General features: G+C 29.9%; 1 protein-coding gene and 1 pseudogene across 1 annotated transcript; both read right to left on the bottom strand.

Annotated features, from left to right (window-relative positions):
* Positions 1-489: 489 nt before the first annotated feature.
* Positions 490-11,600, bottom strand: LOC132610492 (subtilisin-like protease SBT3.14; annotated as a pseudogene).
* A 3,524-nt stretch (positions 11,601-15,124) lies between these two features.
* Positions 15,125-17,066, bottom strand: LOC132611005 (protein BOBBER 2-like). The gene is made up of 2 exons (XM_060325414.1): positions 16,735-17,066; positions 15,125-16,144 (listed from the first exon to the last, which is right to left on the bottom strand). Exons 1-2 carry the CDS (start codon positions 16,979-16,981, stop codon positions 15,687-15,689), a joined length of 705 nt encoding a protein of 234 aa, XP_060181397.1. The 5' UTR covers positions 16,982-17,066; the 3' UTR covers positions 15,125-15,686.
* Positions 17,067-18,359: the final 1,293 nt, after the last annotated feature.

Here is an 18,359-nt window from a genome sequence, read left to right as displayed (position 1 = left end):
CGTTGGGCTAGATATAAGGTATAAAAATTTCGGATTTTCGGATACCCAAAAATTCATAGTACTAAATCCATATCTAATCCGAAATCCATAAATTTTAAAAATAAAATCCGAAATCCAATTCATAATCCAAATATCCAAACCAAATATTTAAAAAGTTCAGATTTCGAGTTGGCCCAAACTGTGCCCACCCCTACTTGAAGGCGACATTAAGAATCGTAAACTCAAAAAAAAAAAAAAATCAATATTGATGCTAATTTTATTTAATTACATAAGAAAAATAACACTAAGAAAAAAAGTTACTAGGGAGGGGGGTTGAGCAACAAACTCACATGCATTTCTTGAGTTCTTTGATATTCACTCGCTTCCTCGTTTTCTTCTGAAAAGATGCTCATACGTAACAAACAAATGTTTTTCTTCTAATAAAAAATGAATGTCATCACTCCATGCCACACTTCTAAAGCTAAATTTGGTCCCTTTTTCCCTAGACCTCTATTGTTTTCTCACAGCAATAGGAATTCTAACAAAATGCTTGCCATCAGTCCATGCCAAACTTCCAAAGTTAAATTTACTCCTTTGGTGAGTAGATGTGATTTTGACCTCAAAGGTAATCTTCTTTGTCTTGGAATTGAACTTCAAGACATGTGAACTTACTTTAATTGCAGTAGTTTTAGGAGGTTTAATCACTAGTTTGTATACAGAGTTGACATTTCTAACATTAGTAGCAATTCTTCTAACAATAGTTGAATTCTTGAGATTTGGAATAGATATAGAAGGGAGATTCAAATCCAATCTAGAAGGTACTTCATTGGGACATATAATGCCTGCTGCAGTAGAACTTTTCGTATCGGAAAGTAATGTAGTTACATTGTGAACGTTATCATTATTATAACGCAAACTGCAAAGGTAATTCAAATAATATTTTTATCCATATCATAGACTAAGCCAGGATCTGTTGCTCCATTTGGATTACAAATACCACCTCCAAAGTCAAATGGACCAGCAAGTTTGTCTCTTGCTCCGTTCGAATAGATTTCAGATCTATATGTGTCCTCGTTCCATGCTACACAAATAAAATTTATATTACAATTTTTTATAAATTTTAGTTACACCAAAAGAGAAAGAAGTTACTGGAATTATTTATTTTATTGTTCTTATTATGTGTTTATACCTAGAGTTCAAACGCAGTATTACTTTGTTTATAAAATTTTGTATAAAAAAGTCAAAATTTTTAAACGTATGTTGTACATATGAGGAAAGACTATAGATAAGTTGACTCTAGGATAATTTTTACAGAATTATATGTATATTCGAAAATATGCTGAAAATGAGGAAAGAATATATATTTAAATAATTGAAGTTTGTCTATTAATAGTGTATTTCCTTTTTGTAGGATGAGGCTAAAGTGAGCTATGATAGCAGGTATTATCTATAAAAAGCTTAGTTTAATAATGTAGAAAATAAAATAGATAACTATATATTGATGGTGTAAAAAGAACGCATATAAATTTAAATCATATTCTCAATGAAATTTGGAAGTGTAGGTTATACACACTAATATTATACATGTATTTTAGCATCAATAGGTAAAATTGACTTATAACAGTGGATACTTATCAAACTTGATATGGCGTTAAACTATAACAAGTTAAATGCATGGATCATTTAAAAAATTATACTATTAGTATATATAACTTAGAATAATAAGATATTACTGGTAGTTACAAGTGCAAATTTGATAGCTGCAGAAGACCAATTAGGATGTGCAGCTTTAAGGAGTGCAACAATTTCTGAGACATGAGAAGTTTCCATGGATGTTCCTGAATACGTGTTGAATCCATTGTCTCCTTCATTAGGAGGTGCTGCAAGTATACTTACACCAGGAGCTGCAACATCGGGCTACAACAATATTTGGGTAAAACTTATAAATTATTGAAGAATTAAAAGAAAAATAATTCACAAGAGAAATTGTTAAATTAAGCGTAGAGGCAGATCAAAATTTTAAATTCTTGGGGGTCAGTTGTAAGGGTTTTAGTGTTGAATTCACTGTACATCTGAAATTATGAATTTGAAAGTTACTACTTTTATTTCAATTTTAAGTGACTTAGTCTAACAAGACACGAAGTTTACGGAAAAAATGAGACTTTTGAATCTTGTTATAAGCTGAGACTAAACATGTGGCATGTGGTAAAATAGTAAAATGTTCTTTGAATCTTGTGATCTTAAATAAAGCTTGTAAATCAGAAGTAACTTACCAAATATAAAAGGTATAGAATAAAAGTAAGGCAGTTGAATTGAAATGGAGGATAAAATATTTTGAATGTTTTTGGGTGATTTTTGCATATATATGTGTGTATTCTGTGTCAACACAAAATTTATTCTACGTTTGGCACTGCTTTAGAGACCCTTGTTGATGTATACTTTTTTAGAAAAAATTCATGTCAAAACAGCATTACTTTACTTTACTGCTATTTAGAAGAGTGAGTTGTTACTCACTCTTCGTCGTCCGTTTCAACAACATTTCGTCGTCATCGTGAGCCCTTAAAAAAAAAATTGGCCTCATATTAAACAGTCCCTTAAAAAAAATTGAAAAAAAAATTATGGACCCCATATTAAACACCAAACAATATTAAAAAAAAGAAGTGGAAATCACCACATCCAAACTCATGGGAAAAAAAAGTTGATCCCATATTAACAAAATCAAGCAATATTAAAAAAAAATGAATCTCATATTAAAAAAACAAACAATGTTAAAAAAATGTGGGCTCCATATTAAACACCAACTAGTATTAAAAAAAAAAACGTTGAACCCACCACATCCAAACTCACGGGAAAAAAAAGTGAACCCCATATTAACAGAATCAAGCAAAAAAAAAATTGTGAGCCCCATATATATTAAACAACAACTAATACAAAAAAAAAATGTGGGCTCTATATTAAACACCAACCAGTATTAAAAAAAAATGGAACCCACCACATCCAAACTCATGAGAAAAAAAAGTGAACCCTATATTAACAAAATTAAGCAATATTAAAAAAAAAGTGAATCTCATATTAAAAAAACAAACAATGTTAAACAAAATGTGGGCCCCATATTAAACATCAACCAGTATTAAAAAAAAAGTGGAACCCACGACATCCAAACTCAAGGAAAAAAAGGGGATCCCATATTAACAAAATCAAGCAATATCAAATAAAAAAAAAATAATCCCATATTAAAAAAACAAACAATGTTAAAAAAAAGTACTTAGAAAATCAAACAATTAAATCAATAATGATGGATTCATTGCCACATGCGTATTAATCCATTAGTGGCAGCAAATGAAATTATTGTGCAGTAACATACTTAAAATACTTATATATTAAAATAAGATAGAATTTAATTACTTTTTCATTTTTTTCTTACTCTAATAAATGTGAAAAGAGATTAATTTCATAAAAGAAAAAATAATATTGAATGGAGATCAAATAATTAATAAAGTAAATTAGTGAAATTATAATTTTAATTGACGTTTTCCTTAAAAAATCGTGTAAAAAACAACATGACAGATAAAATGAGTTAAACAAAAAATATTTACAAAAAATCCTTTGTGGTCCCACCCACTTTTTTATTTAAGGGCAAAAAATGACATTTTATACTTTATATTACCAACTCTTCTAAAAAGTAGATACAAATATTTTATTATATTTCTATTTTTCTACTATATAAAAGCATCGGTTTACCCATGCTTCGTCGACAGTTACTCTTAAAAATAAAAATAAAAATTAAAAAAAAGGCTGCACGCCACCCTCTCCAAACTCATAAAAAAAGATGGACCCAATGTTAAAAATAAAATAAAAAAGGCAACGTAAAAAAAACGTGCACCCCATATACTAAAAAATCAAACAATATGCATGTAATTCCCAAAGTATCCCCATGGCTCCACATCCAAACTCACGGGAAAAAAAGTAGAACCCACCACATCCGAACTCACAGGAAAAAAAAACGCGGACCTCATGTTAACAAAATCAAACAATATTAATAAAAAACAAAATGAATCCCATATTAAAAAAATAAACAATGTTAAAAAAAAAATGCTTAGAAAATCAAACAATTAAATCAATAATTATGGATTCATTGCCACATGCGTATCAACCCATTAGTGGGAGCAAATGAAATTATTGTACAACAACATACTTAAAATATTTATATATTAAAATAAGATAGAATTTAATTACTTTTTCATTTTTTCCTTACTCTAATAAATGTGAAAAGAGATTAATGTCATAAAAGAAAAAATAATATTCAAATGGAGATCAAATAATTAATAAGGTAAATTAGTGAAATTATAATTCTAATTGACGTTTCCTTACAAAACGGTGTAGAAAACAACATGACAAGTAAAATGAGTTAAACAAAAAATATTTACTAAAAATTAAAAAATAGAAGTTCTTCATTTAGACAAAAATTAAATTTCTACTTTGTTTCATCTTAAACATATAAAATTAATATAATAATTTGAATTAGAATTATCCAAATAAAAATCTGATAAAAGAATTATATGTATTACTTTACTATTACTACTATATAGAAGAGCCGGTTTATAGAGGCAAGATCATCGTCCGTGTTCGGTCCTATTTTTTTATTTAAGAGTAAAAAAATCTTTTATGATCCCACCCACTTTTTATTTAAGGGCAAAAAAATGACGTTTTATACTTTATATTACCAATTCTTCTAAAAAGTATAGATAGAAATACTTTATTATATTTCTATTTTTCTACTATATAAAAGCATCGGTTTACCCATGCTTCATCGACAGTCACTCTTAAAAAAAAAAAAACTGGACCCCACCCTCCCCAAACTCATAAAAAAGCGGACCCCACCCTCTCCAAACTCATGAAAAAAAAAGATGGACCTAACATTAAAAAAAAAAAACAACGTCAAAAAAAAAAAAAAAAAAACGTGCACCCCATATACTAAAAAATCAAAATATATTCATGTAATTCCCAAAGTATCCCCATCAAGTCAATAATAGTGAATTCATTGCCACATGCATATTAACCTATTAGTGAGAGCAAATGAAATTATTACACAGCAAAAAAACATGAACCTCATATTATTACTTTTCTTCAAAATATGTAATTGCTGTATTCGCTATTCCGCCATGTCATTTATTTGTTATGTTTACTAAATAAATATACTTAAAATATATATATTTAAAAAATAAGATACAATTTAATTACTTTTTATTTTTATTCTTACTCTCATAAATGTGAAAAGAGATTAATATCAAATGAAGATCAAATAATGAATAAGGTAAATTAGTCAAATTATAATTCTAATTCACATTTACTTAAAAAATCATGCAAAAGACAACATGACAAGTAAAATGAGTTAAACCGAGAATATTTTCCAAAAATTAAAAAATAGCATTTCTTCGTTTAAATAGAAAATTAATTTCCACTTTGTTTCGTTTCAAACATGTAAAATTAATTTAATAATTTGAATTAGAATTATCCAAATCAAAATTTGATAAAAATAATAAATATTTTACACTTTTAAAGTAATCGAATTAAAATTGAAAGTATCAACTGATGCTTAAATATTGCTATTACTTTATCTCAAAGAGAGAAAAATAATTTTCTTTTAAACAAGTCTTCTCTTTTAAAAAACATTAATAAATGTTCGTAGCAAACACGAATAAAATATAGTTTTAGATACGGAGCACAAACTACAATGTTATATTAATCGTATTTTGAACATATATATATATATATATATATATATATATATATATATATATATATATATATTATCACTATCTAAACACAACTACATATACATAAATACATTTTAATTTGAAGTGTTGGGCCATGCGCTTAGCATAAGCCATCTAGTATAACTATACATTTACCTTCAGAATTTCTGGGGCAAAGGCATTCGGGCCTCTTTGATGAGGACTTAGGCACCTTTAGAGATATCTTATTGCCCTCAAGAACTTCAGATTGGCCCAATTTAATCATAGGATCTTGACTACTGTTGCAAACATCAAATCGATATGCACTAATTTAACAACAATTTTAAAAAAAAAATCATAGAAGTGAGTTTCCAACTTTTTCTTTTCCGGAAAATAACTCATTTTCTAAAGAATAATTTACTCAAAAGTATTGTTTCATATTTAGTTGGAGAGTGAACAAAATTTTTAAGATTTTTTTTTAAATAATCTTAATATTAGCATTGGATGATGTTTCGTGAACTTCTTAAAGTACTATAAGGGTTAGGTATGATGGTAAAGGACAATGACTTCTGTCCAAAAGTGAGAGACGTCAGTATTCCATATTAAATATTTCTAGTCTAATCTAGTCTAGTCTAGCCTTTAGAAGAGCCAGTAAGAGGCACCTTGGTCGTCCGTATGTGGGCCAAAAAAAAAAATTTGAGTCCACATATTTTTTAATCAACTCGCTTTTTAAATAAACCCACTTCAATTGTTTTCACTTCTAAAGGGTAGAATATTATATTACCTTCAAAATCAATCCAGAAACTTTTCAACTTGCTTTCATTTCTAAATGATAGAAAAAAAATAAGAAGCTTCTCATCAATTTATACCACAAAAAATATAATATAATTTTGCTCAGGCTGGTGCTGCAATTTTTTTTCTGGTAATTAAACACTAGAAGACAGTTTATTCCGTCATATCAAATACATCCTGAAAGTTTTAAAAAGATATCAAAGAACCCATAAAAAATGAAATACAAAAAAAGAGTAAGATATATATATATATATATATATATATATATATACTTATTGAGATTAATGCAAAGTCTTTAATTGTTGGAGTAATGTAACTTCTTTGAATGAATGAATTCCTTTCATTCATGACAAACTCCTGATCTTTCAATGCATTTTCCATTGAATGGAGGAATAACTCATGTTATTAAACATCAATAACTGATGTATTGATTTTTGTAATAACGTATTGTTTGTAAATGCTACGGATTAGCATTTCCCTATAAATTGAAGACCATTGAGAACATATCAACCATCAAAAAATTATCATTTTTCTCTATCCTTTTTGTTTCCTCTAGAAATATGAGCAATTATATTTTGTGCAAAATGCTTCAACTTCCAGCCATGAATACACGTTTCTGGAAGAACTGTGAAACTTTGAGAAGCCACCGGCTGTGAACGATTTGTACCAGTGTCGGGCCGAAAATTGCTTTCAAGGCAGTGGCTTGCCACGACACCATGTTTGTGATAATTTGGTTACTATTTTTTAGTTCCAAGTTCAATATTAATATTGTGCTATTTTTCCTAACAATACTTACTTCAATTTACATTGTTGAAAATAATTAAATATTTGCTTTCCTGCCTCCACATCAACTGAAAAGAATGGTATTGGGACACCATAAGTTTGATTGCAGTCATCGTTTTCATTAAGAGGGGAAGTAGAAGCAATAAGAGCTAAAACCCCAGTATTATTTAGAGCCGACAAAGAAAGAACCATTTCCTCTTTGTTTTGAAAGAAAAGCATTAGAACTTTCCCTTTCACTTCATTGGCAATAGATTTAACTTGTTCATGACTGCAAATGAAAAATACAAGTATCAACAAAGTAAATATTTAATTAGAAATTTAAACAATGAGGCCAGACTAATTAACTTGTAATCTATATTGGATGATGGAATGTGCGTTTTACTTACTTTGATATGTTTGCAAAAATGACCAAAGGAGCAAAGGCTTGCTCCTTCCCTTTAAAAAGTCCTTGAGAGGCCTACAATCAGTCAACTACTTTTAAAAGTCTATAGTAGTATGTATAGATAAGAAACTCTCAATCATCAATTTAGCAAAATTTTAACAGACTACATCAACAATATTTACGACGCCTTTACAAAAGGATTAAATGAATCCTCACTATCTATGATGTTTTAACTAAACTCGTTTTCAGTATAGTATTATATGAAAAGAATTAGTTTCTAAAGGAAAATATTACTGCATCAACAAATTAAATTAGAATGTTGGAGAGAAAGTGCACAAACTATTGAAGGTTAAAGAGAAAGTGCCTCAACAGTTAAAGGTTGATTAGAAAGTCATTTCTATTATTGAAGCACTTTGTATAAACTCTTTGAATTTCTACAATATCTCTTGTTTTATATTATTCTCTCTAATTATGAAAATAGCTTGCAACATCCTATTTATAATAGTATGAGAAAACCTATTCCTATACTAATTTGGCTATAAATCCTAATTAGACATGAATTAAAATACCAATCCTAATTAATTTTGCTTTCTTACAACTTTAATTATTATTTCCAAACAGTTTCACTAGCATATACATATCTAAGAAGACTAAACAAGACTCCTAGCAAACTGTTTGACATAAAATAAATGTACTAGTATGATTTAAGACTAAATCTAACTTATTATTGATATCACTTGACATTTCGAGATGACTTCCTTTTATTTGATCTTAAACTTATCTCGTTTTATTTTAACACTTTTAACTTACATGGCTAGTCTCCAGCTTACCGAGGACGTGACCCTAAATAGAAAAGCGTGGAGGTCGAGGATTAAGATAGAAGGCTAGTAATAGAATTATTAGTACCTCCCTTTCTTGCCGGACCATTATTATTTCCATCAATTTCTTGTATTTTTATTTTAGCATCCGCATATCTCTTATTCTTAGTTTTCTATTGCTACTTGTTGTCCTTTCTGTTTTAGTTATTTTTGCTATTCTGATGTTGCTTCTGTGTTACTTGAGCCGAGGGTCTTATTGGAAACATCCTGGCAGGTAGAGATATGGTCTTTGTATACTCTACCCTCCCTAGACCCCACTTGTAGAACTACATTGGGTATGTTGTTGTTGTAACTTACAATCATAAAAGTTATGGAGACTTACTAGTATTGTCTCGTTAGCATCATCAATATCGGCAAGAATATCAGCTTCACAACATGCCCTAGTTTCATTATATTTCCAACATACCTGTTGAAAACACATAACTAAATAAATAAATGTAATGTGTTTTCTCTAACATCTAGCTTTTAGATAAACATTGTTCACTACTAGAAATAGAGATTTTTCCCATCGACATTTAGTGGGAAATAGCTACTGATTTTTTTTTTTCCAGTGAAAAATTAGTGGAAAAATAGAGATTTTTTTTTTTTATAGTGGTTACATATTTTTAATAAGCAATTCATGTGTTTGATGGCCATAAAAAAATTTAAATAGGATGTTATTATGCTCGCTTTAACAATTTAAACTTTTAAATAAAATAGATTAATGGTTCAAGAATACCTTATACATAGCTAACCGTGCAAGTGGTGCTCCACCTCGTACTGTCCCTAAATTAAGACCATAGAATTGAAGATTGTTAACATAAGAACCAGCGGCTGTATAGGCAACATGTGTACCGTGTCCTTCCTCATCTAATGGTGATAAATTAACAAATTTTTCGACCATTGTCTGATTTAGTTTAGCTTCTTCCATTAACCCTTTTATGTACCAACGAGCTCCAATGATTTTTCTGTTACAATGTTTTGTGGCATCGATTTTTTTTTTCATATTTGCAATTACCTTTCCATCGAGATGGAATTGGACCTAGCCTTTTATCGTTAAAAGCTTCTGAGTCACCATATATACCTATACAAAAGTTGTATTTTAGAGTTTCGATTCCACAGGTATGCGGCGTAAAATATATTTTGAGAAAACAAACACAATCTTAATTATTTATTGTCTGTTTAATTTGGTCAAGCCAAAAGTTTTTTTGATTTTTTATCCAAGCATTTATTTAGGAATAAATAAGTGCTTATGAGTAGCAAAAGTTGTTTTCAGAAGTTATGAAAGTAGTTTTTTCCCTTAAAATACTTTTGAAAAGTTGACTAAGCACAAATTATTAATTTTTGTTAGGGACAAGAGTATTTTTCAAATTGATTAGTTAGATACCATCTGCTACTCTCACAAAGTATTTTTTATGAAAACAATTGGTATTTAGATTTAAATATTTAGATACTTATTCAAATTTAATCATCTTAATCTTGATATGTACATCTTAATATTCAAATACAAATGTCTTAATCCTAATAAAAACAAAGTCCTGATTATATAAAATATCTATGCACCACCATGCATACAAATCAAATCATTTTTTATCATGACAAGGAACGAAATATTCGGGGGGTTGGGGGTTGTGAAAGAGTGAGTAATAATTAAGGAGAAAATTAGACCTGTATCTAAAATGCCAATGATTATTCCATCACCCTGATTGGTTTTGTTGAGAAGATTGTTGGGATCATTTTTAGAGAGACCCAAAAAATCCCAACTCCTTGATGTATGTGTCTTGTAACGACGGTTTTGTATAACTCGGACTAGGGGTGGGCATGGTACGGTATGGTTCGGTATTTGAAAGTTCGGTACGGTAATTTCGGTTTTCAGTTTCTAAAAATACTATACCATTACCGTACCAAATTAGTTCGGTATGGTTCGGTATTTTAAAGTTCGGTTTCGGTATTTTACGGTACGGTAAATTGGTACCATAGTTTGTCCGACTTCAACTTACATATACTCATATCGTGGAGAATTATGACTTCCGCTACTTAAGAAACATCTCAATTATTATGAACTAAACACCTTATACACGTAAAAATATTCAATTGAAAGTACAACCAATCCCCTTCGTAAATCAATTACACAAAAAAGACATTTAAATTAAGATAGAGTAGTCAAAGTTCCAACGTTTAAACAATTAGTTTTCTAATAATACTAGTTTATATATTTGTTAGTATTATAATACTAAGATATATGAATTTTATATGTAATTATATACTTCGGTATGGTATTCGGTATTTCGGTAATTTCTTGATGAATACCGAATACTGTACCGAATACCAAACTTTTTAAAAATGCATACCAAATACCGTACCAAATACCATAATACCGAAATCGCGGTATAAAAAATTTCGGTTTCGGTATGGTAATCGGTATCTACCATACCATGTCCACCCCTAACTCGGACCACACCAGGTAATTCTGAAATGCAATCGAAGCGCATATATATATATATATATATATATCAACTTTATAAGAGAAGCTTGAAAAATAATAAAAAGTCGAGAATTTTTTTTTTAATTATAAATGTGCTAGTATCATCAGGGGCGTATCCAATATATTAGCCACGCTTTCATTTGAACCCATTCATCTTCGCTTAGGCTATGTATATGTTTTAATTTTTTTAATTAAATATATACAAATAATAAATTCTGAATCCAGCGTGATAGATTGCCAATTTAAACTCATAAAAAGGTCAAATTTCAAATCCGCCGATGAGTATTATAAGGTACAAATGCATGATAGTGACGGTATTTTATTAACAAAAAAAGTGCACCTCCAATTTGTTTGGCTTGAGAATCGCGTGATAGATTGCCAATTTAAACTCATAAAAAGGTCAAATTTCAAATCCGCCGATGAGTATTATAAGGTACAAATGCATGATAGTGACGGTATTTTATTAACAAAAAAAGTGCACCTCCAATTTGTTTGGCTTGAGAATCGGTGAGCGTAGCAGCAAACCCAGAGAAGCCATATTTATAGCTATACACCATCCGTTTTTTAGCTTCTTCCTTGAGATCCATTTCAACTCATATGCTTAAAAAGAATTAACATCTAAAAAATAAGCAGATAATGTATTATACTAATACAGGTTAAAATTCACTAATACAATTATATAAACGGTTAGTGTAAATAAGATATTCACAAAAAAATCTCCAAGTTGGTATGACTTGTTGGTAAGACCGTACGATAAAAAGATATTATGACAATCACCTTCATTTAAAGAAGTAGTTGATACAATCCATATGACACTCATAAATCACTATAAATTTGGCCTGCATTAACAACTACTTAAATCAAACGTAACAAAAAAGAAAGAAAACATTGCCATGTCTTCCTCATCACAATATCACTTAGTACTTTGCCTCTTCCTACTTACTTTTTTAAAAGTGCATTCCCAAAGCTCCAATGAAGATTTTGTTGTTAAAATTAAGAATGAAACTCCAAATACAGCGAACGCAACATGTTATTTATATGGAGAATATAGCGGCGACACCTTGATGGAACCAGGATTGACTTATACAGGACGTGCACCCATTCTTCCTGGAAGAAATAATAACCTTTCTTGTGGCATGAAAGTAGGAAAAAAACACGGGTTTTACCATTTGTTCGACTCGAATAACACTAAAATTTGTCACACTACTGAAGTGTGTAACTGGAGAATACGTGAAGATGGAATGTGCATGTTGTCTGCAGGCAAATGTGTGCTCTTCAAACGGGATTGATACATAGTACTCACTCAATTAGAAATATTGCAAGTGAGTAATTAGATATATGGAAAATAATCCTTAGTGAATCACATGAAATTGTATCGTTTTCATGCAGATGAGTTTCTATAAAAATATGGTACTCTTGTTATTTTGCTTCCTCTCTTCCTAAGTGAATATGTCTTAAGCTTTATATTCAGTGAGTAACGATTATGGGAAAATATTCAAGATGTCTTGATATAATTTTGAAATTATGTGTTAAACAAAATAATTTATTATGTCATTTCTGAAGAACTTGGGGGTAATTTTGTGAAATACATACGCTCACTAGTGGAATAGTATGTCTAGTCCAAATTTCCAGTTGAAAAAACAAGACAAGTTTAGAGGGTAATTATGAGTTCTGCATAGTTTGTAATACAATATTCAAAGTGTTTGTTGGGTCTCTTTCTTCATCAACCTTAAGAGATGTTTATAGAGATAGACTATGTTTGATTAGATGATGCAAAATTTATTTAAAAACAATCAACTTTCTATTGTGTTGGGTAATAACTTTTCTAATTTGAGAAAGGGAGGGGAAAATGGTGGGTGATGCACAAGAATGGAATATTTCTTAACAAACATGACAAAGACATGCACAGAAGCTTAAACATCTGAAGAACTGGAAGTGTACAATATTTTGTCCAGAAACATGTTCTCCATATATTCAGCTAATAATTACATAAAATATCAGGGATTTGGGATATGTCCATAATTGTGTGTTTGGTTTGCGAAATGGTTTGCTTTAATTTGCCCTCCGTTTAAAATTGCGGCCAACTACACCTTCATCGTTACATCGGCACACATTTGCAGCTTATTTTCCAAGTCTGTTAACGAAAATATTACAAAATAATAATAATAATAATAATAATAATAATAATAATAATAAAAATAGAAAAAAGATCCAAAAATTGCCCCAGTTGTTTGGGGAATTGTACAAATTTCCCCTTATTTGTTCGGTTCAAGAATTGTTGTATTTTGATAATTTCAGTTTGGAAGATTGTAAATATTCCTCTCCGGTGGATTATGAAAGATTGTAAATGATCATGTCTCGCTTCTTTATATTTCAAGTAAAAAGGAAAAATAATTTACCTCTTTTACTTTCATCAAATAAAAGAATAATGTTAGCACTAGTAGTGCCGAATGTGGGAGCATTTAATTGAGTTTAAGTTCTGTATTGGCACTGTGTAATATTTTTATACCGTCAAATTAAGTTGTACGCAGTAATATGTAATTAGTTAAAATTTATTGATAAGTATAAAAAGAACATTACAACAGTAAGTGTATATAACTTAGGTCCGTAAAACAGTAGTAATTGCGTTTTTGTTTGAGCGTTAGTTAAAGTTTTAACTCTCTGTTTTCAAGCAATGCATTTATACCACTAAGATGTGAAACTCTGTCCATTTGGAAAATTAATTTACTTCTTTTTTATTCATTAGACAGAACAAGAAAATTTTAAATTCTACAATGTTTCTCCTCATTTAGCATAATTTAATTCCTTGTTTCCAAATAATTAATGGAAAAAAATTAATAAGCCAACATCAATAGTTATGAACCTTTCCATTCATTTAGGGGTCGTTTGGTACGCGGACTAGTTTATCCCGGGATTATAATTCTGAGACTACTTTGTGCATCTAAGAGATGGTATAAAATAATCCCAAAGTTAATGAGATAAGGTGGATATTTCATCCTTGAGGTTGAGCTTCATTTTATACCCTATTTGGTAGAAGGTATAAATTTATCCCAAGATAAATTTATACCTTCTACCAAACATGGTACAAACTCAGTCCCAAAATTAGTGATGAGATATCCCACCTTATAGTTTGACTTTTATACACCAATACCATATCACCTAAAAATTACTACAAGTAATCATCCATAATTATAAGCAGAAATAAAACCAAAAAGTTAAGTGCATAATATGCTAATTAAGGTTAAAATTCACAAATGATGTAATTTTATTTATTCGATTAATATATACAGTGATGTTACTACATAGATTGAAGGGTGGGTAGCGAACTTGAAGGGTGGGTAGAGAACATCCTACATCAAAAACTATAGTGTGTATAAAGAGAATAAACGCATAGATAGGTCAAAATTTACTTTTTTTTTTTTTTGGGTAATTAACTGATAATTTATTATCAAGGTAGGAGAAAATTTATTTTATATTAGATCTCGACTGCCCTTAGCGAAATTTTTAATTTCACTCACGAGTGTATATCAGTTAAATCCTTTGTTTAAGTTGAAGTTAGTTGTTGAAAATCTCCACTAAGGTTATATGACTTGTTGGTAAGACCTTGTCAAATAGTATCAATAAAAAGATAAAATCCCTATTATCATTAATGAAAGTTGTTGATCCAAATAAATATTACACACATAAATCACTATAAATATCAGGGCCAACATCAACAAGAAAATCATAAGCATAACAAGACAGATTTTTTTTATTTTTTTATATCACCATGTCTTCCTCATCACAATATCACTTTGTCCTTTGCCTCTTCCTACTTAGTTTTTTAGCAGTTAATCCACAAACAATTAGCTATCCTGATAATTTCATGGTGTTCATAACAAACGAAACTCCAAGTATAGTTGAAGCAAGGTGTTACTTATATGGACAAGATCACGGCGTTCAGACAGTGAAATCAGGTTCTAAAGAAGGATATTTTATGCCCATTGCTCCTCAACTAAATAATACCTTTTCTTGTGACATGAAATTAGACGGAAAACACGGGTTTTTCCGTTTATTTGACTTGAATGACACTGAAATTTGTCACACTAGTAATGAAGAATGTAACTGGAGTATACATGAAGATGGATTATGCATGTTGTTAGATGGAAAATGTGAGCTCTTCAAATGGGATAGTACTCACTCAGTTATAAATATTGCAAGTGAACCAATTATATATATTGCAAGTGAACCTGTGAAACCATGAAATTGTAGCATTTTCATGCATATGAGGTGGTTTTATAAAGGATAAAAAAAAAAAAATTGGTACTCTTGTTATTTTGCTTCCTCACTTCCTAATGAATATGCCTTAAGCTTTATGTTTGATGAGCATTGATCGTCAAATTAATCTTTTCTATTGGGAAAGAGAAAATTCACAAGTAATTTCAAAAGGTTCTAAATATTTGATGGGCAGAATTATTAATATGTGTAAAACATATACTACGTGAAATATTTGAGACACCGCAAACTGATCCGATTAATCAATAAACAAAAATAAATAGAATTGATCTATGCGTTTACCAAACAATAAATCCCCACAACATCCAAAAAGTAAAAACACTCCAACAAAAATCCCAATCTCTCATACTAGTATGAAAAGAATATATAAATCTACTGGAAATTAGAAAGAAAAAACTTCAATGCAATTTGCCCATCATCTTAGAGTTTGGCATCATCTTAGCATTATCAAAATTCTTAGCCATGTCAGGATTTTGTTCCATGAATTTCTTCAACATATCTTGATTCTTAATCTCCTCACTTGATGGAAGTCCCATTTGTTTTTGTCTCTGATCAAACATCATTTTTTCAACCGCTGCCCTTGTTTCTGTGTCTAAATCAGACAATTTACTAGGTTCTGGCTCAACTTTTTGTGTGTCAATTTCTGGTCCACCTTTGAACAAACTCTTCCACCAATCAGATTTGTTTTGCTTAGTTAAGAGAATTGAAATTTCTTTTTGATCTTCTAAACTCCAATAACATTCATCAACTTTCACTGCCTTGAAATATTCACCGTCTATTATTAGTGGTTGATTCTTGAGTCCAACTTTGAGGGAATTGTTCTTGATTTCAACAACTATGAATCTTGATTTTGTACCTGATATAGAAAAAAAAAACATAAAGTAAGAAGAAAGATTGAGGCTCTAGAATAACTTTTGTTTGTGGCGAAACCAAAATTTTCTCTAAAATCATTCAAAACTTGATGAAGGGTGTTTGACTGACCGCCCTTCAATATATGTAGCTATTACTTGCCCCTATATACGACAAAATCAGAATTTATATGAAGGGAGGAAAAAAATTAAATAGAATGTCAAAATTAGAATTCAAACATGCGATCTAAAACATTTTTTTATTTGAACTCAGACCTTTTCAATTTTATTAAACTTCTTCTTATATCAAACGGATTCGATTAGCGACCAAAAGCAAGAATTTATATAAAGGGATTAGGGAAAAAAGAATGTCACACTTGGTATTTATATATGCTAACTAACGTAATTTCTGAATCTGTCCTATTCCAATTTAATTAGACCTATTCCTTATATCAAAAGGATTCAACAATTTATATATAATCAGAAAATTCTTATATAAACACATAATCAAGAAGATATAATACATGTAATATTTAAATTTAAAAAATAAAATCTTATTCAAATTTTAATATAACCTAGTATCTAAAATCAACAGTACCTGGTGGAACGGGGACATTGATGGTGACTTCTTGAAGAGATTGTCCCCATGAATAATTCTCCATATCAAGCCCATTGGACTTGTTTGGCTTTAGTTTCTTGTTTTCTTCCTCATCTTTTGGGGCTGAAGAAGAACTTCCTTCTTCTTTAGGGGCTAAATTAGAAGATGGATTTTCTTCTTTTTTCTCTATAGGCTTCATGGTTTGTTCTTGATTTTGATCTTCATTGTAGTCTGAGAGAATTGCCATTCTTGAAGAATGTTAAACGATTCTTTTTTACGAATAGAAGAGGATAAATTATGTGAATTGAAGTGAAAAATTAGGAGAATAATCGAGTGTATATATAGAGAGATGGAAAGCCTTTTTTGTTAAGAATTAGAATCCTTAGTGTAGTTGGAAAGTCACCTAATTACTGTGAACCGACTCAATAACTTCTTCCCTAATTTTAATTTATTTATTTAGTTTGTAAAATCGAATTAAAGAAAGAAAACGAAATACTTAGTGCGAATTAAATTTTACATCAAAAAGGTAAGTATTATACTTTTCCTAATTATAAACCGACTCGAGATTTCTTTGCTAACTAATAAAAGCTTTGGCTTACTCTTCTTTCACGTTACTACTTAACGAACGAGAATTGTGGCGAGATGGATTAAATCCTCATCGCGAGTTCAAACTCTAGATATGCAAATTTATATTGAATAACGCTTCTCCTTAAATAGATGAGAATTCAATATAACCGGATCCACAATGCGGATACGGGCATCGGATGACACAAAAGAAATGATAAATAGCTAGGGAAACTTTTGTTTATTTTCTATGATGTTGGCTACATTTTATTAATTAGGAAAAATAAGAAACAAGGGGCAAGACAGAGTTTTTTTTGGTTTGTCGCCCAATTTTCGCTATTGGCATTAGAACCTTGATTAATTTGAATTCGCATCGAATAAACCTTTTAAAGGGAAATGGCCCCTTATTGAAAAAAGTTGTACATATATCCAGGACACAAATTCTAAACCTATGCTGAAGAATAAAAAGATCATCTCCATCTCATTACAGTCCTTAGTGGTAGAGTGTTCAATCCAGCCTTTGACGACTAGAATAAAGGGAATGCTTTCCTCTTTACTCGATTATATAAAATAAAGATAGCTTAGGACTAAGATTGAATTTATAATCTACTCGTAATACAAAAAGTTTGAAATTTGTAATTCAAAAAGATCAAATAGAGCATATATCATGATAGGTTTCTTATCTTTCTTCTAAACGGAATATTAAAAAGACAGTAATTAAATTAATCTACATATATAGGGCGAAATTAAAGGGAGGCAAGTGGTTCATTGGATATTTTATCGGAAAGTTATCTACAAAAGTAAAGTAAAAACCAATCCTTGTGTATATGAAATGTCGAATCCCTTTTAATATAAAGGAAGATTCTAGTGCAGTCGTAAGAAGGCTCAAAATTTACTTTCATACTTTAGATGTAGCACTCCAATAATTTTTTGAAATCTCATTATATGAATTTGCAATTCCGCGAATAATATATTCAAATGTTATCTTATTAAGAACATCGTCAATTCCTTTTGTGAGTTACATCTTCAAATAATCCGATGGAGTAACGAAGGACGCTCAA

This window comes from Lycium barbarum, chromosome 9 (genome assembly GCF_019175385.1).
Source record: "Lycium barbarum isolate Lr01 chromosome 9, ASM1917538v2, whole genome shotgun sequence".
Taxonomy (NCBI): Eukaryota; Viridiplantae; Streptophyta; class Magnoliopsida; order Solanales; family Solanaceae; genus Lycium; species Lycium barbarum.
Note: the sequence above shows the minus strand (reverse complement) of the source record. Positions and strands in the feature narration are given on the sequence as shown.

Excerpts from the sequence above, each read along its gene's own strand:
- LOC132611005 (XM_060325414.1), bottom strand. The coding sequence starts at position 16,981 with ATGGCAATTCTCTCAGACTACAATGAAGATCAAAATCAAGAACAAACC. Across the intron at positions 16,145-16,734 it reads CAATGTCCCCGTTCCACCAG|GTACAAAATCAAGATTCATA; the intron begins GTACTGTTGATT and ends TTTCTATATCAG.